The sequence below is a fragment of the Oryx dammah genome, unplaced genomic scaffold (assembly GCF_014754425.2).
Source record: "Oryx dammah isolate SB20612 unplaced genomic scaffold, SCBI_Odam_1.1 HiC_scaffold_11, whole genome shotgun sequence".
Classification (NCBI taxonomy): Eukaryota; Metazoa; Chordata; class Mammalia; order Artiodactyla; family Bovidae; genus Oryx; species Oryx dammah.
In genome coordinates, this window is record NW_024070195.1 from 6,607,934 (window position 1) to 6,627,685 (window position 19,752).

The 19,752-nt window shown below is 43.7% G+C and overlaps 1 protein-coding gene across 2 annotated transcripts in view; it reads left to right on the forward strand.

The window, feature by feature from the left end:
• LOC120869900 (N-acetyllactosaminide beta-1,6-N-acetylglucosaminyl-transferase-like) overlaps positions 1–19,752 on the forward strand; it is a 97,242-nt gene that overhangs the window by 52,962 nt on the left and 24,528 nt on the right. Inside the window, exon 1 of one of the 2 annotated variants that reach the window (XM_040249235.1) lies at positions 1,217–4,793. The exons of the other annotated variant lie outside the window; for it this stretch is intronic. Coding sequence (XP_040105169.1) covers positions 3,875–4,793 — 919 coding nt within the window. The 5' untranslated portion in view covers positions 1,217–3,874. Of the gene's footprint in view, positions 1–1,216; positions 4,794–19,752 lie in introns of those variants that run through there. 2 annotated transcript variants of the gene reach the window in all.

Below are 19,752 nucleotides of genomic sequence, written 5' to 3' on the forward strand. Positions count from 1 at the left end.
TTCCATTGTTTCCCCACCTATTTGCCGTGAAGTGATGGGACTGGATGCTGTGATCTTAGTTTTTTGAATGCTGAGTTTTAAACCAGTTTTTTCACTCTTCTCTTTCACTTTCATTAAGAGGCTCTTCAGTTCTTCACTTTCTGCCATAAGAGTGGTGTCATCTGCATATCTGAGGTTATTGATATTTCTCCCGGCAATCTTGATTCGAGCTTGTGCTTCATCCAGCCTGGCATTTCGCTTGATGTACTGTGCATATAAGTTAAATAAGCAGGCGACAGTATACAGCCTTGACGTAATCCTTTCCCAATTTGGAACCAATCTGTTGTTCCATGTCCAGTTCTAACTGTTGCTTCTTGGCCTGCATACAGATCTCTCAGGAGGCAGGTCAGGTGCTCTGGTATTCCCATCTCTTGAAGAATTTTCCACAATTTGTTGTGATTCACACAATCAAAGGCTTTAGCATAGTCAATGAAGCAGTAGATGTTTTTCTGGAACTCTCTTGCTTTTTCTATGATCCAGTGGATGTTGGCAATTTGATCTCTGGTTCCTCTGCCTTTTCTAAATCCAGCTTAAACATCTGGAAGTTCACGGATCACATACTGTTGAAGCCTGGCTTGGAGAATTTTGAGCAGTACTTTGCTAGCGTATGAGATGAATGCAATCATGAGGTAGTTTGAGCATTCTTTGGCATTGCCTTTCTTTGGGATTGGAATGAAAACTGACCTTTTCCAGTCCTGTGGCCACTGCCGAGTTTTCCAAATTTGCTGACATATTGAATGCAGCACTTTCACAGCATCATCTTTTAGGATTTGAAATAGCTCAGCCTCCCCTAAGTCCTGCCATTATTCTTTGAAGAAAAGAGTGTGTCTCTAACAAGAAGTAAGAATGAAGGAATATCAAGGCGTGAAAGCAGACCATTCAGTACTTTCCTTCATACACCCACATTTCTACTGTCCCCAGTCTCAGGCTAAAGGGAGATTTCAGTGGGGAAAGAAAATAGTGAAAAACATTTAACCTTCACTCTTTTGGAGTGGCAATAAGTCAAACCATTTGAAAGCTCTAAGAAGGTAAATGTTTTTCATTTCCATTACTGAGAACAGAAGTCAAAATATCAGTTCCTTAACAGGGTCAGAAATGTTGAATATTTTTCAAAAAGCAAACAAAAGCAACAAGAATTGCTAATGCTATTGAACGTAAACAAACAGATAACATAAATCCTAGATGAGAGCTATCTCACTCACTGTTCTTAAGAACCATGTGAAATAGGAAGTACTGTTATTTCCATCTGGAAAACAAAGAACCTGATGCTTAGAGAGGTTAAGTGTAACTCCACCTTGCTCATACGGCCGGTCACTGACCAGCTGGGATTTGATAACAATTAGACTGGCTTTGGCTTTTGGACCAGGGAGCTGCAGAATTAAGACTTTGGATTCTACCCAGCTGCATAACTTTGGGAAAAATATTTGTGTTAGCCTTAATCTCCTGGTCTGTAAAATATAGAATTGTGTTCGGTGATTTTTAAGATTCCTGCCAGCTTTTTTGGTCTCTATCCAAGTCAATATCCATCAGGTCGACTGAAAAAAAAAAAAAAAAGGCATAACCTAAAAGTTGAGAATTATGTTTAAAAAATAAATACTAATTAATTTATGTATTTATTTATTTGGCTGTGTTGGGTCTCAGTTGCAGCACTCAGGTTCCAGAGCATGCGGGTTTCAGTAGTTGTGGCCAGTGGGCTTAGTTGCTTCAACCAGGAGGGATCTTAGTTCCCAGACCAGGGATAGAAGCTGAGCAAGTCCCTTGCACTGCAAGGCGGATTCTTAACCTCTGGACCAGCGGGAAGTCCCGAGACTTCTTTTATTGGGCAGACATTCTGAGGACTTCAAGCCTGGCATTGCTCTGAAGAGATAAAGGAGGAGCCAGGATACATAGAAGTTTTTTTATCACAAAGACCAGGTAGTAGGCACCTCAAAAGATGACTGTTAATGAAAGAAAACCAGACATCTCCGGTTAATGAATTTAGCACTTTTCTATTTCTGGATAGATGCAAGAGTCCTGGCTCAGTGAAATCACCCTTTGACATGCCCTTCAGCTCTCCAAGGCCAGTATCTGGTGCTTTGTCATCCGGGGCCTCCTGAGGGTACGCCGCTGGGGGCGGCTGCAGCGACTGATGGTAGCTTGATGGCAGGCATCCTGTGTTTCCATCCTGAGTCCCCTCAGGACTCACCCCCGTGTGTGGGGGAAGGGGGGGTGGCGGCTGTCATTTGATGGCAGAAACATCCTTTGTTGACTGACACGGCAGGTGACATTTTTCATTCTCAGTCACATCCAGGCCACTGTTGCCGTTCATCAGTCCAGCGAACCATAGGCAGCTGAGGGGTGGGATGGGAGGGGAGGGGGACGGGTAGAGTGCGGCATTACAGACCCGTGTCTTCCTAACAGAAGCAGCTGCTCAGCTGCCATGTCACGCCGAGACAGGCAAGATTGTTGAGTGACTGCAGGAGGGAGGTGGGAGCAGGGCCTCTTTCAGCTCCCATGGCTGCCAGAGTTAATCTCTTAGTTGGCTCACTAACTTTCCCCCAGAAGCATCCTTACCACCTGCCTTGAACGCAGTCCACGTTTGCTGAGCGCTGGAGGCACCTGGCTCAGGTGAGCTTTGAGAAGGCATCTGTCATGGGACCATTCCTGCTGAGCTGCTGTCCCTGGCTTCCCTGAACTGCACTGAGGGAGACTTCCAGGAATTTTGCCGCCGTCCCAAAGCCTTTGTTCTCCCTTCAGAGTAAGGAAGGAGAGGGGCTGGGTGAAGAGGTGACTCTTTGGAGCTCTCTGAAGTGACCTCCAGTCTGAGGATGTCAGGCTGTTAAAGAGACCCAGTGGCTAGTTACACCACACGTGCTAGACAATACTGTGTCTACAGCTCGTTATCTGAAGCTCTGTGTGAAATGGGAACCAACCTTTGCTCTCTGGGAACAAGCTATCACGTTTCTCCCAGGCAGGCAGAACTAAAGTGCGTTTCATTTATGCCTCCACATCGACTCTTGAATATCAAGTCACTCCTAGTTTCCTTCTGCGCTCATCCCCTGCCCTTGAAAGTGTAATTCATTTTTGTTCTACCCATGGACATATATATGCTGCATAACATCATCAGAAACTGTCTGATTTAATTCAGGGAGCACCTACCTTGCCATCAGATTTTTTTTTTTCCTCCAATAATCTTCTACTTAGGCATGTTGCAAGGGTTTTTTTTCTTATCTGTGTCTGTCTTATACGCCCAGAGGTAGAGATCACACTGAAATAAAATAAAGTGGCAGAGACCGAGAAAGCAAAATAAACCCGAGAAGAAGTCCACAGGCAGTGGTTTTCAAGGACTGCTAGCAGCTTGGCCGGGCAAGCCAGAAAAAGGAGAACCACTTAACTTGAAAAGGAAGGGGAAAGCGTGAGAAGGGAGATCAGTCCACATAGACTGGATGGACGGGGGTGGAGTGAAGCCCAGGAAATAGCCCCGGTGAAAGGAGCCGGCACTCCAGACTGAACGCAGTTTGCTAAGATACACTGGCGTCTTGTATGCAAATGAGAAGGGCTTCCCGGAGTTGCCCTGAGCCCGGCGCCTTCTGCCAGCAGCCGGGTGGCACCACGGAAGCCAGAAGCCCAGGGCGCTTTAAGAAGCATCTCTGGCCGTTGCCAGGAGAGGACGAACAGCACCAGAAGCAGAGAGTAAATCAGGATTAAAGGACCCGGCAGAAGGAAGCCTGCTTGAGAAGCTGTTGAAATTCCAAGATTGGCGAAAGAAGTCAGTTCTACCTCTTCACTCTTGTTTCAGGAACCGATTATTTCTCAGTCTTTCGAGAGAGAGTGCTTCCCCACGGAAGTGAAAATAATGAACTTCTGGAAGTATTGGTTTTTTGCTTTCATGGGAGTCAGTGTGGTTATTTTTGTGATCCTTTACAGTGGCCAGTTAAGCAAACCAAAAAGTCACAGGAATATCTCCATTGAAAGAGACTTGGGGATACACGCCTGTAAGGATGCTTTAGATGAGAAGTCAACCTTTTCGTGGGAAAAGACCTTGACGTCCCCCGTGGGAAGCGTCCCTTGCAAGGACTACCTGATCCAGAATCGCTACATCACAAGGCCTTTGTCAAAAGAAGAAGCCGAGTTCCCTTTGGCATACGTCATGGTCATCCATAAGGACTTTAACACTTTTGAAAGACTCTTCAGGGCCATCTATATGCCCCAGAACGTCTACTGCGTTCACGTGGATGAGAAAGCCACAATTCACTTTAAGAAGTCTGTGTGGCAGCTGCTGAGTTGCTTCAAGAATGCTTTTCTTGCTTCAAAGATGGAGCCTGTGGTCTACGCAGGAATTTCCAGGCTCCAGGCTGACCTGAACTGCCTGCAAGACCTTTTAGCTTCTGAAGTTCCATGGAAATACTCCATCAACACCTGCGGGCAAGATTTCCCCCTGAAAACCAACAGGGAGATCGTTCAACATCTCAAAGGATTTAAAGGGAAAAACATCACCCCCGGAGTGCTGCCTCCTGACCACGCGGTAAAGCGGACTCGATATGTCTACCGGGAGCGCTTGGGCAGAGGTGGCTCTTTTATGAGAAATACTGGTATTTTGAAAACCTCACCTCCCCACCAGTTGACCATCTACTTTGGCACTGCTTACGTGGCTCTCACCAGAGAGTTCGTCAAGTTTGTCTTCCAAGACCGAAGGGCCATTGATCTGCTCCAGTGGTCCAAAGATACCTATTCTCCCGATGAACATTTCTGGGTGACTCTTAATAGGATCCCAGGTGGGTATGAACTTCCATTCCTGTTTTGTTTTTTTTTCCCCCTTATCCATAGATTGAGTTTGCTAACATTCAGCTCTTCTTTGAAATTATTTGGGAAAAAATAAATAAATGCCTGGAAAGTGATTAGTCAGCTTGCTTTTTAGTGGCAGCTCTACTGTCTTATTGGAGAAAGAAATGGCACTCCACTCCAGTGTTCTTGCTTGGAAAATCTCAGGGACGGGAGAGTCTGGTGGGCTGCCGTCTATGGGGTCACACAGAGTGAAGCAACTTAGCAGCAGCAGCAGCTACTGTCTTATGGGCCTCCCTGGTGGCTAAGATGGTGAAGAATCTGCCCGCAGTGCAGGAGACCTGGGTTTGATCACTTCGTTGGGAAGATCCCCTGAAGGGAAGGAATGGCAACCCACTCGAATATTCTTACGTGGAGAATCCCATGGACAGAGGAGCCTGGCGGGCTAAAGTCCCTGGGGTCCCAAAGAGTCAGACACGACTGAGTAACTAACACACACATACTACCATCTTATAACTGTGCTATATAGTGGTCTAAGAAATATGCCAATTTCCTGGAGCACTGGCAAAACTACCTTTGAGAGTGTATCACTTAGTTCCTCACCTTGAGCTCAGTCTTTTTTTTTTTTAATTGAGGTATAATTGACATACAATACCTCAGTCTTTTGAATGAATGCCTTTCATAGTCCTTGATAAGAACAGTTGTGACATAATGAGACTGATTTTGAATAAGCATCCTATGAATTGAGTGAAATCGGTGGTGTTTCTCTTAGAGGCTGTTACACAGTATTATACTGATGCTCAAAGTTTACGGGGCTGTTTCATCTTTGGATGTTTACAAATTATCACTCTGGCTTGAACGTCTCTAGTCTCAGAACTGACCAGGTGTCCAGGTCTCAACTGACTTGGTTCAGTAAATCTAGTCTGATATTTTATTGCCTAGGAGAGTGAGTCACAGTGAGTTGAAACGTGCGGAGAGACATTCTAGCTGGAGCTGACCCCAAGTCACTACTCAATTGTTAAGTCCCATTTTCTTATTAGAAGTTGCCCTTTGCAGGCTTTTGTTTTGATATACTGTGAAGTCTTTCCCGTTGTTCATGATAATTTGGGGCTAAGGTATTTGGGGCATGGAGGCAGGAAACAGCAACAGATTCCCTCTTTAGATTCAGGACTGGGTTTCTTTTCAAAGTTCTGTTTCCCATATGTTGTCTGGGAAGGTCTGTGTGACCTGTAGGGCCTCTTCCTGGCGATGTCCCAATACACTGGTTTCTGCTGTTGTGCCAGCTTGCCTGTGGGTGTCAGCCCTGCGGGGAGGTGACCCCAAGCCTGCCACGCTGGAAATACCTCCCTTCTCTTGGCTGCAGTATCGCTATTGTTTGTGCCTACGAGTGCCACCTTCATACCTGAACGTGGACTCACAGCAATTGTTAGGTGCCCAATAGCTCAGCATCCCTGAGGGCTAATCTAGAGTGGCAGTTACAGAAACTTGCTTAAAGAGGGGAGCGAAAAGTACTGGCAAGGTGGTTGGGGGCAGAGGCATGCAGTGAATTTCAGACAATAGTAGGTTAACAGTTCACAAAGACTTGCAGGAGGGGGAGTAAATCAACCTTTTTTCACAGTTTAAGTAGCAACTGAAAGTGGGGTATGGTTGCTTGCTGCTCAGAAGAAGCGAAGTTGGTGGAAAGGAAGGTTTGCTTTATTTTGGATGCTGACCATGGAGCGGGGAGAGCAGACTTCTGTCCAAAGGAGGGCTTTCCCCTACTGACAACCAGTGGGCAAGAGCTTTCATAATCTGCGGGAGGGGCTATGGGCAGAAACAGCACAGTCAGCGCTGACAGTCATCTTGAAATTGGTCATCAGTGGTTGGTCTGTTCCAATTTCCTTGACACCAGTTCTTGGAATTGTGGCAGCTTACGTCATGGCTATGGTCTTACCATCAAGTAGTTAACTTACCTGAGGTTTCAGTATCTGTAAGACAGCTCACAGGATATGGCTCAGATACTTATTTATCTGAAGCCCTTGAGAAGGAACTAAAGGTCCTTGACTATGCTTAATGACAGCATTGTTATTATTTGGTCTGCCTGGACTATTTTCCTTTGTTTCTGCATTTTCTCACTTCTCTAATTCACCTTATTCTTTGGCTAAAGTTCTTCCATAGACAAAAGGCAGGCAGAGGACATGGGGGGTGGGGGCAAGGACCATAGGCAGAGTCCTGCTCCATTTCACAGTGAGTGTTACCCTAATTGTTCACAAATAAGTGTAAACATTCTGTGCATGGCATGCAATACCGGTTTTGTTATCACAGTTTGTGCTAGGTATGTTATGCTCCATAGCACCTCTTTTAATTATGAGAAATAATCATTGTTATCCTCATGTACAGATGAAGAAAATGAGGCTTAGTAGCAGTGGTAGTCGCTCAGTCCTGTCCGTTCTTTGCAACCCCATGGACTGTAGCCCCGCCAGGTTCCTCTGTCCATGAAATTTCTCCAGGCAAGAACACTGGAGCGGGTTGCCATCTCCTTCTCCAGGAGATCTTCCTGACTCAGGGATTGAACCCGGGTCTGCTGTATCACAGGCGGATTCTTTACCATCTGAGCCACCAGGGATGTGCTCGGTTCACATAGCTTGTCCAAGGCAAAGCTGGAGTCTGATCCTGGATTTGCGAGCCCTGAAGTTTGAAGTGTTTCTCTTATACCAGGAAAAGGAACAGTCTTTTTTTTTCTTTGCTTATATCTAAAACAAGTTCCCTGCAGAACCCCAGAAAGGTGGAAGGATGAGTTTGGAAGAAAAATGCAGAGAACAGTGAAAGTAAGCCCCAGCTGACCACTCTAAGCTAGAAATCAGGTTAGCAGGGATATGGAAGAGAGAGAGAGAGAGTGTGTGTGTGTGTGTGTGTGTGTGTGTGTGTGTGTGTGTGTGTTTGGAGTCACAGGAAGGTGCCCTTGCTGGAACCAACTGCCACGACCCACCCAGGCTTCTGTACCTGCTTCCCAAGCCCGCTCTAGATCAGGCTGTGGTCTGGCTCTCCCTTTGTGCAGCCAGTGGACCTGGGAAGTACTCTTCAGGGCTCCTCTGCTGCTCACAGAGGCTGGTGGGCGAGACCCATCCAGGCTGACTTTGAACCTAGTCACTGCTAAACGGTAACAAAAAGAACATGAAGAATCTTGAGGACATTGTCTGCCTACAGAATAGAAAAGTCTTCAAAAAAAACCAAGACAGGAACATTGGTGCCGTGTCTGTGTTCAGCAATTAAATACTTATTAAACCCCGCGTGGTACCTGGGACTGTTCTGTGAACTGAGGGTGGCTCTGGAAGGAGACAGGTATGACTTTATGGAATTTAAGTTTTGAGATTTGAATGGTTGCATTCTCAGGTTTAGTGACTCTTTAGTTCCATCAGGTTTGGGTATATTGAGCTAATCCACCCCCGCAACTCCAACCCCTCAAAATGTTGTGGGTTTTTTTTCCCCTGATTATCTCCTTCCCTATTTTTAAAAATAAGAAATATATTCAAGAGCTTTAAAATTTTTAAGTTAAAATTTTTAACTCTATGAGCTGCCCATATTGTTGCTTCCTTGTATTCTTCTAGAGATATTTTATTAAGTTTATAGATAATAAAATTAATTAAACATTGTGTATGGAAAATAGTACACTTTTTTTTTTAAGTTCACAAAACACACAGCAAAAAGGAGAATGGCTGTTTTTTTAGGCACCGTATTGCTGACTCATTGGAAAAGACCCTGATGTTGGGAAAGATTGAGGGTAGGAGGAGAATGGAGCAACAGAGGATGAGATGGTTGGATGGCATGTCTGACTCAATGGACATGAGTTTGAGCAAGCTCAGGAGATGGTGAAGGACAGGGAACCCCAGCGTGCTGCAGTCCATGGGGTCGCAAAGAGTCAGACAGGACTTAGCAGCTGAATGACAACAAATTGTGAGTGAGAAACAGTTGACAAGATGTAACCTCTATTTAAATAGATCATTTGCAGACATTTAGGAAACTAATTTTCATTTAAAATTTTCTGAAGCATTTTTGATTGTTCACTTGTTTGTTTAATTTTTTGGCCATACCATGGGGCAGCTTAGCTTCCCCACCAATGACTGAACTGGTGCTCCTCGAAGTGGAAGCACAGAGTCTTAAACTCTGGACCGCCTGGGAAGTCCCATTATGTATTTTGTTAATATGTACATATTTTATTTTTTTAAGTTTTGGCCATGCCATGCAGCTTGCAGGATCTCAGTCCCCTGACCAGGAAATGAACCTGGGCATGAACCCCTAGACTGCCAGGGAGCTCCCCAACACAGCAGGACTCTCTGACCTGACCCCCTCCCCCTTACCCCATCTCTCTCCCCTCACTGCTTTGTACCTAAGGCCTCATGCTTCATATCCCAGCAACTGCTTGGTCCTACACACTTCTGCGATTTTCCCTTAATTTTTTTTTTTTTGGTGGCTTTTTATGATGTCTTCTCTGAGCTACCCTTCCGATCATCTCTGACTATTCCTATGCATCCTTTGTAAGCCTCCTTGGATGTCACCTCCTCCAGAAGCCATCCTTGATAACCCACCTCCCAAACAGCTGGTACTCCTATTCGCCCTGCCACAGCTACCAGCACTGAATTATGACTACCTGCTAAGTGAAAAGCCCCTCTGCCCTTCCTCCTCCTTGTTTGAGTTCCTTTAGGGTGAGAAATGTGATATCCATTTTTATCTTTTCCATCATTACCCCTACACTGTGACCTATTGCTGTGCCTGATGCTTGTGGGTTGGGTCTGGGGAGGGGCTGGACAGTTAGGAGACTCTGAATACACGCTTATGTATGGCTGAGTCACTGCTGTGTGCCTGAAATTGTCATGACATTGTTAATCATCTATCAAAGTCTGAAAAAAAAAGTTCAGAGAGTGATGTCCCCTATCTGAGGTAGTAATTTTTGATAGTAAGAATCAGAGAAACAGTGGATAGGCTGAAAGGTATTGTCACGAGAGTGTATGTTCCTCGATTCTTTGTCTCGTCACAACAAAGATTTGGAGTGACGGACGTTAAAGCCCCCTCGGCATGTCACAGCTCTCAGGTCTTGGATAGACCGTGTCATAGCTCTCAGGTCTCCAACGGACCATGTTATAGCTCTTAGACAAATCAGTGTTACAGCTCTGTTTTATTTAGAAGATCCATCTTCGAGGTGTGAGGGTACGTCGATCTAAAGACACGAGGAGAAGAGCGCCCCAGCGCGGGCGAGAGAGAGCTGGCTTTGGCTCCTCTGTTTATGTGTTTGTCTCTCCCTGGGCCTGTCCTATGTAAATTGGGCCAGCCAGGAGTGTTGTCTGTTTTAGCTGAGGTCCTCACTCCGGTCCTCGGACCTTCTTTTGTGTCATTTTCACAGGCTTTTCCCTTCCTTGTCTTGTAGCCACCGCCATTTTGGACTCTTTTTCCCTGTTCTTTTTCCTCGTTCTACCTACCTAACAGTATAATTCCGTAACAGCTAGGCCAAGAAGTGATACCAGTAAAGAGAAAGATAACCAGTCCTTGTGGAATTTTAAGAGTTTCAGCTGGAATGTTAACAGGGCAGAATCATTACTTAGAAGACTGATTCCCAGGGACCTCCCTGATGGTCCAGTGGTTAAGACTCCATGCTTCCACTATAAAGGGTGCAGGTTCGATCCCTGGTCAGGGAACTAAGAGCTGAGTGGTCCAATAAACAAATGGAAACTGGTTCCCAGGTAGCCAGCTGGGCCTGTGCAGTCTCCTCTGATGCCCGGAGTGAGCACCAGTTCCTTAGGTGGGTACTGCCAGCTGGTTCACCCTCAGTCTGAGTATCTCCCACAGCTTGGCACTTACCCAGCCCTGCGGTTTGTGTCCCACTTGGCTACTCCTGGTTCACAGAGTGGGCTTTTTCTGTCAGAATCTGACCCAGAGTACCCCTTAGGGGCTTTCCTGGTGGCTCAGATGGTAAAGAATGTACCTGCAACGCAGGAGACCCAGGTTCAATCCTTGGGTCGGAAAGATCCCCTGGAGAAGCGAATGGCTACCCACTCCACTATTCTTGCCTGGAGAATCCCATGGACAGAGGAGCCTGGTGGGCTAAAGTCCTTGGGGTCGAAAAAAGTTGGACGTGACTGAGCAACAAACACCTTCACCTTCAACCCTTAGCTATTGGCTTGGAAAAAACAGGAGCATGAGGAAATGAAAGGTTAAGGAAAAACAACAACAGAAACTTGAGGAACCTTTCTGCAGGTGTAGCTCTCAACAAATGTAAACACTGAGCTCTTGGGAAGGTATGTGTTCTCTCTGGAAAGGTTACCCCAACCTTAAATCTGGGTGTGGCTGGATCAGCCCCCAGGCTTTTTCAAAGTATGCATTGTGTTCTCTGAACATCAGCCTAAATTTAGAGTTGGGTTTCCAGTGCCACAAAGGATGCATTCAGTCATGTTGATCGTACTATTGATTGAGAATGATGAACATAATTAGACTGGAAGAATCCTGTTTTAATGAACATTATTAGAACATTCAGGCTTATACTCGAGTTATTTTTTCATGCCTGAATGACAGTCCACAGTGGCACTTATTTTGTTGACATGGAGGTAAATTCAGATTGAAGGAGAAATTACACTAAACAGATCCTTTCCTTGGGTTCCTATCTGCTAGCAGAGTTTTCACATGACATCATTTCTGTATGGCCAGATAATGTTAAATACACATAATACAATTAGACATGATTTTCACAATATTGTATTAGGGCGGCAGGCCTGTTTTGCTTGTTTTGTCTCTTTGGTAAATGTAGGCGGTTCTTGGGAAAGTAATCTGAGGTCAGAGAAGGTTACGATATATCCTGGCTCTTGAGAATCTAGATGTCAGCCTGGCCCTTGGTACAGAAACCTTAGACAGGTTACAGAGTATTTACGTAATTAAACTATACTAACCCAGTGGCTCAGTGGTAAAGAACCCGCCTGCCAATGCAGAAGACGAGGGTTCAGTCCCTGGGTTGGGAAGATCTTCTGGAGAAAGAAGTGGCCACCCACTCCAGTATTCTTGCCTGGGAAATCCCATGGACAGAAGAGCCTAGTGGGCTACAGTCCATGGGGTCGACCTAGCGACTAAACAAAAAAGACAGGACTATACTGAAGCCATAGCCATTTGAAGGCATTTATTTATGATGCCTTTGGCCATCGGTTGTGCTGGATAACACTTGGATCATCTTCTTTTAAAAAAATATATTTGTTTGTTTTTGGCCACATGGGCTCTGTGTTGCTGGGGACTTTCTCTAGCTGTGGCGGACAGGGGCTCCTCCCCGTTGCGGTGCAAGGCGCTCTCACTGCAGCGGCTTCTCCTGTTGCAGAGCACTGGCTTTAGGGCCTGGGGGCTTCCGTAGTTGGCGGAGCACGGACTCAAGTTGCCCCATGGCATGTGGAATCTTCCCGAACTAGGGATCAAACCTTTGCTCTCTGCATTGGCAGGCGGATTCTTGACTACTGAACCCTCAAGGAAGTTCCTGGGTCATCCTCTTCACTGGGGAATCTGTGCCCAATGATTTCTCCCCCAATCCTGTGAAGGAAATAATCTGGAAATACTGCTCCTAATTAGCTTTTAATCCCTAATTCCTAGAACAACATTATACAAAACAAGAAAAATTGGATTACTGTACATATACACATTTAATTATGTACAGATACCATTCCTATTCATAAATATCCAGTAAGCTGAACTTAACACGACTTTAAGTCATGCAGAAAGTATTAATGTAGGTACTGCTTTAGACCCGGCAAGGTCATTTTTTTTTTTGCAACTTTCATTCCACCTCCAATCAATTTTCTACCAACTGTCTGAAATTAATCTTTTCTAGAAGAATCAAGGTTTTAGGTTTTATGTATTTTTGGCCGAGCTGTATGTCTTTCGGGATCTTTAGTTCCCTGAGCAGAGATCAAACCGTGTTCGGTGTAATAGAAGCATAGAATCCCAACCATTGGACCACCAGGGAAGTCCCTCAGTGACTCTTTAAAACAGTAAAATGTTCGTTGCATGTCACAGTCATCACAGATATATAATCGGTGTCTACAGATCTCAGTATCATCTAGATCTGTATTCTCTCTGAACCACAGCAACGGCATCTCCCGATATCACCCCTCGAGTACACGTGATACTATGAAAAGGCTTTGGAACCAGATAAGTGCAGGTTAAATATTGGCTCCCATTTCCTGCTAACTATGTGATACTGGTCTTGGTCTATGCTGTCTCAGTTAACCCATCTTTGATGGTGGGAGTAATAAATTTAGTCTCAGGAGAAATGAATATTAAATAAGATAAGGTATATAGTGTAATGGTTCCCAGACAGAGCATGCTTCAGGAGCCCCGGTGGAGCCCATTAAAACACGGATTGCTGGCCCCTAGCACCAGGATTTCCAACCTAGTAGGACCGGAGCAGGGTCCAGAATTTGTAGTTCTAACAAGTTGCAGGGGGTACTGATGCTAGAAGCCCCCGTTGAGAACTGTTGGCTCTGCCCTTTTACAGAGTAGCACATAGATTTCCAGCAAATGTTGGTTCTGTTTATTTCCATCTCCTTAACTGAGAAAAAAAGGTAATCACCAGTAAAAATGAAAGTGAGTTTATATAAGGCAAAGCTTTACAGTTTTGGTTGCTTAGGGTGGCTATTGTAAAACTGATGTGGAAATGACTGATGCTTGGGAAGGACTCGTGTTGAAGAAATATCCCGGGCTTTGGAGTAAGACAAACTGATGATGAATTTTGGCTCTGCCCTTAGTAACTTTGTGACCATGGGTGGTGGTATTTAGTCACTAAGTCATATCTGACTCTTTGCGAACCCAGGGACTGTAGCCCGCCAGGCTCCTCTGTCCATGGGATTTCCCAGGCAAGATTACTCGAGCGGGTTGCTATTTGCTTCTTCAGGGTATCTTCCTGACCCAGGGATCAAAACCTGGGTCTCCTGCGTCTCCGGCATTGACAAGTGAATTCTTTACCACTGAGCCACCTGAAAAGCCTGACCGCGGATACCCAAACTTTAAACTCCTCATCTGTTTAAACTCACAGTAATGATGGCTACTTAGTAAAACTGATTTGAGAACTGAGTGAAAAAATTGGGTGTAAACTGAGAGGTGAAGTGTTTTTCTATTTGTTAATACAAATACGTATTAAGAAAACCTAAATATGGTGTAGAATTCCTAAACTAATGAGATCCTCAAGGAAGGTGTTAAATTAAACCCGTTTAAATCTCTTTTTGCTATGAAAAGATGTCTACACAATGGCCCCAAAACCATGTAAAACTAGATGTAAGTACATCCAAAGAGAAATAGGAGGAACTATAAGAAAACGTAAGCAGTTTAACATGTTGGGATGCGCATTTTTTATCATTTTGATTTCCCTAAATGTTATTGGTATAATTTCTGAAACTACGGAAAAGTCTCACTTAGTTCTTACAGTAATACTGTGAAGTATGTTCTCATATCCATGAGAAGAGTGTTTCCTTAAAGATGCAAAGGATGTTAGTATCAGGACTCTTTCTGAGATCACATCACATGAAAGGAATAGGAGCTGGGATTAATAAGATTGTTTTATTTTCTTAAACCTTATCATGTACAGAGATGTCAGTTTAGAATAAATATAATTTCTTGGAAAAGGAAATCGACATAGCCAAGACTTGAAAGAAATTAGAGTGTTTTTTTTTTTTCTCCCCACAGTCAGTCTGTATAGGTTTCTGCACATTCAGCCACATCCTTCTCATTTCCGTGTTCAACTTCCTGGATGTTAAAACAAATTATTGCTCCTCCTAGCTACTTACCAGGGACCACTGTAAAATTCTATTGTGTGTATGTGTGTGTGCTAAGTTGCTCAGTTGTGTCTGACCCTCGGCAACCCTATGGACTGACTCTGGCTGTGTTAGACTATGTCTGCCTCTGGACTATGTCTGCCTCTGGACTATGTCTGTCCATGGGATTCTCGAGGCAAGAATACTGGAGTAGGTTGCTGTGCCCGCCTCTAAAACTCTATTAGAAATTTACAAACACACACAATTGGATGCAGAATGGTACAGTCATCCTCATGTGCCCATCAGCCAGTTTCAAACTGAATTTATTATAAGCACACGTTCTTTAATCTTTAAGAGCAATATGTTTGTTAAGATGCTCATTTTGCCCTTCCTCTTCCTGTAGGGAACGTGGGAGGAGTTTGTTACTAAGAGTAGGAATTGCTTAGTGGGGGTAGACTGTTCCATGTGCAGTGTTTAGGGGTAATTTTTTCCATCTCTTCTAGCTATTGAATATTCTGCTTCCTCTATATAGGAGGAAAAAAAGCCATTGACAGTCTAAATATTTTATGAATCCCCTTTGGAATTGAATTGGAGAGTTTCCTGTTGGTCCAGTGGTTAGGATGCCAAGATCTCACTGCCCAGGGCTCCAGGTTTGATCCCTGGTCAGGGAACTAAGATCCCACAAGCCACATAATGTGGCCCAAAACAAAAGCAAACAAAAAACAATGCCTGGGTTCAGTCTCTGACTGGGGAACTGAGATCCCACAAGTTGCATGGTGCAGCCAAAGGGAAAAAACAAAACAAAACAAGCAAATACATCATGTAGTTACATCATTATTAAACTTGAATTTGATGTGCTTTTGTTACTTTTGGCTTGACAGTATCTGTGATTCAGAATAAATATTAGGAACATTCTGAACTTAATTGGAAGAATAAGAATAACCCAAACTGTATCCACTTCTTTCTCAGAAATACATGTGGCAGACTCACAAAACTTCCTATCATGAGTCCTTGCAATCCATCAGATCATCTGAGGACTTTATTCTGTTTATGTCATAATATCCCAGTAGGATCTCTTATTAGAAGTCATACAGAAGAGGATTTGTCTAAATTTGTAGATGGCTCAAAGGTTTATCTTTTCCTGTAAAGTGAACATATTAGTCACTGGTCCCTATCCACAATTCAGAGTTGCTAAAATATTGAAATAACTGTTGCACAAATGGAAACAGCAGTATTCAAGTGCTTTAAAGTAAAGCTCTCCACACCTGAAAACTTAATGCTCAAAATTGGCACTTTGACCCCTAAAATGACCCTGAGCAGAGGAGAAGGGGGCAAGGAACTGAGGGGGCTAACATTTCTCTGAAGTCTCAGGTTTTGTTTCATAAATTTATGTACACATCACTTTCCCACCTCTTCTAGAACTTTCTTAAACTTCTAATTGAAATACATTACACAATGTATGGGGCTTCGCTGGTAGCTTAGACAGAAAAGAATCACCTGCAATGCGGGAGACCTGAGTTCCATCCCTGGGTCAGGAAGATTCCCCTGGAGGAGGGCATGGCAACCCACTCCAGTATTATTGCCTGGAGAATCCCCATGGACAGAGGAGCCTGGTAGGCTACAGTCCATGGCGTTGCAAAGAGTAAGACATGACTGAGCGACTAAGCACAGCATATACAGTGTATACCTATTCCTGATGCATGTTGATGTATAGCAGAAACCAACACAATATTGTAACTAGCCTTCAATTAAAAATAAATAAATTTTGAAAAAAGAAATATACATACAGGAAACCGAACATATCAGAATTGAAATCACTGAATTTTCAAACTGAACCAGTACAAGAGCCCACATTCCTACATATACTCCGGGAATCCCCCAGTACTCTCTTCAAGAGCAACAATCATCTTGACCCTCTAGTTTTGCTGCTTTTGTATCATAATAGAGCTTCTAATTGTAGCCTAGTGCTTTTCATCCAAATGTTCAGGTTAAATAGATTCTTTCAAGAAGAAACGCTCAGGCTACACTGTGATTTCGTGTGTTTCTAAAAACTGCTGGAAACTCCATGGGTTGGGGGCGAGGGGCGGGAGTGGACTGGGATACCCACATGTGCCAGGTAGAACCTAGGACCCTCTCTCCCATGTTTCTTCTCTTTTTAATTTTTTTTAAAAGAAGTGTCTCATATTTGCAGAACAGTCTAAACAGAAGTACTTCTGTGGTTCTATATAAAAGGTTAGGCTTGTTGTAGATAAGCAGTTAGTTCCCAGAATTAGCAACCTATATATACCCCAGTGCATGCAACACCAAATGGAATTTACCACTGACCTTCAACTCCTTCAGACTTGTCTTGGGTTGTAGATAGGGTTTAAAATTAGACAACAGCCCTAAGCAAGCATGGTTTTTATTTGGCTGCTTTTACATGGACTTGGAGGGAATGCCTTACAACTTGGGAATGCATTCTTGATTTACATCCAACTGGGTGTAACCTGGTGCCTTGTTTTGAAGGTGAGGTAGGCACTGCACGCAGGGCAAGAGGAAAATTTGTCTAATGGATTCATTAAGGGCCTTTCCCCAGACAGGAGACAAAGCAGTACAGGGCGTGCTATGTTCTATTGTTTCTAATAAGGAAAGGCCGGGCCATGAAATAACTTTCAGTGTAATGGAGTGAGAAGGACAATCAGTACTGTAAATACTTTTATTTGAAGTGAAGTGAAGTGAAGTGGCTCCGTCGTGTCCAACTTTTTGCAACCCCATGGACTGTAGTCTACCATGCTCCTCCGTCCATGGGATTTTCCAGGCGGGAGTACTGGAGTGGGTGGCCACTGCCTTCTCCAGGAGATCTTCCCGACCCAGGGATCGAACCCGGGTTTCCCGAGTTGTAGGCAGATGCTTTACCACTTGCACCACCAGGGAAGTCTATTGATTTGAAACAGTCACATAAAACTAGGAGATGCCACTTGAAATGCAAATGCCTAATTTAACCTGTGAACAAACCCATCTAAACGAACAGATTACAGGGAAAACATGACTTGATGTTCACGTGCTGCAAATGCCAATGCTTCATCCTAAGGAAACAGGGTTTTGGACGGATGAACCTATGAAAGTGGTGAACATTTGTACATAAGGGATGCCCAAACTCATTTTAGGAAACCCAGTCCATATTTCTCAGTGATAAAGACCACTTATGATAGGTTATTTGCAATCTGTATTTGGTGGAGTTTTGTCAGCTAGTTGGGGGCATCCCAGGTCGGGGAATTAGTGACGAATAATCTGCCCACCAGCGTCGGAGATGCAGGAGACTCAGGTTTACTCCTTGGATCGGGACTCCCCTGGAGAAGAAATGGCAACCTACTCCAGCATTCTTGCCTGGAAAATTCCATGGACAGAGGAGCCTGGCAGGCTACACAGTCCATGGGGTCGAAAGAGTCAGACACGACTGGGCGACTGAGCACACCCACAGCCAGCTAGTTCATAGCTATGCCATAGTCTTAAGGTGATGTGAAAGTATTTATTGGTGCAAAAAATGCTTCATGAAATGTTATCTTAGTGATTGTTACTTGTAAGATTTTGTAGTGTTTGGGATCTTTTTTAACTTTCATTTTTGTTTTTTGTACTTTTAGAAGTCGTTTGAATCCATTCAAATCAAGTGTTTGATTTTTCACAAATTATAGAATAATATTTTTAAGAGGAAAAAAGTCAAGATTCATGAGGTAAATGTGCCAGGATGCTTAACACTAGCTAAATTGGGGAAGTTGGGGGAAAAAAGAAAAAAAAACACACAGCTGGTCTCTTCTTTGAACTTATCTGTATTTTTAAAATCTTCAAAACTTAAGGTTGCTTTATTTATTGAAAAATAAAATCTCCCCTTACTAAGGGATACTATTTGGTGTTTTAAAAGCTGAAAAATATTATCCCTATAAAGGGATGCTCAATGCATTAAATAGCCTATGGAAAACAGAGTTACTCAAACCTGGCTACACATTATAATCATATAGAGCATTTAAAAAAATTCCAGTGTCTGGGCCTTACTCCTGACCAGTTAATTCAGAATACCTAGGAGATGGAGCACAGTTATTGGTACTTTTCTAAAAGTTCCACAGAGAATTCCAATGTGTAGCCAGAATGGAGAATACTGATACAGATGAAGGCTGGACTTGGAGATAAAAACTGAAGGATGGAATTGATTGTCTTGTGGACTTGGCCCACATTCATTCTCTGCCATTTTACCTGACAGCTACTTTTGTAAAAAGGTTTTGCTAGGAGGAAAAGAACTTCTAAAACGTAGAAGCTTGAAGAAGTTTCCTGTGTCTTCTGTGAGGACTTCTCACCAGGGCCTGTCCCACCAGGACTGGAAGGGCTTGGATGGACCTTCACGTGCAGAACCTGATCTTCTAACCCCACGATCCCTCATTCCCTCGTGGGTTCAGCAGGGCTGTTTCTCTTGGCGACCTCAGGGAGGGTCACCCTAATCAACGAGTACTTTCGCAAGTCTCCTCGTGAATCATGTTTGCTCATGTCCCGTCAGCCAAAGCAGGTCCCGTGGCCAAGCCCAGATTCAAGGAGCGTGGAGAAACATTCTCTGCCTTTGAATGGAAAAGTTGCAAAATCATAGTGAATGAAAGCATGTATATAGCAATGGAATGAATTTGTGCCCATTTTTTTGGCAGTTGACCATAACAAATTAAAATGCATCCCTTTTTTAGTGAAAGCACTTGATAAAGCAAGATATTTCCTAGCACCTTTAAAAAAAAAATTCTTTTTGAGGGGGCTTCCCAGGCGGTCCAGTGGTTAAGACTCTGCACTTCCACTGGAGGCGGGAACAGAGGGTTTGATCCCTGTTTGGGGAGCTAAGATTCCACGTGTTGTGGCACAGTCAAAAAAAAATTTTTTTTTCTAGTTAATTTTGGGAAAGTACCTTTAACTTGCATTACAAAAAAAATTTAATGGTAATTAAGGAATTTCTAAAACAGTTTAGAAATTAGGAAATTTAGAAATTAGGAAAATCCAGAAAATTACAAAGACTAAAATTAAAATCATCAACAGAAATATTCAGAGATGATATTTTAGCACATTTCTGTCAGTATTTGTTTTCATATAAAAACATCTATTTAATGTGTTTTTATAACTCAGTTCAGTTCAGTTCAGTCTCTCAGTCGTGTCCGACTCTTTGCGACCCCATGAATGGCAGCACGCCAGGCCT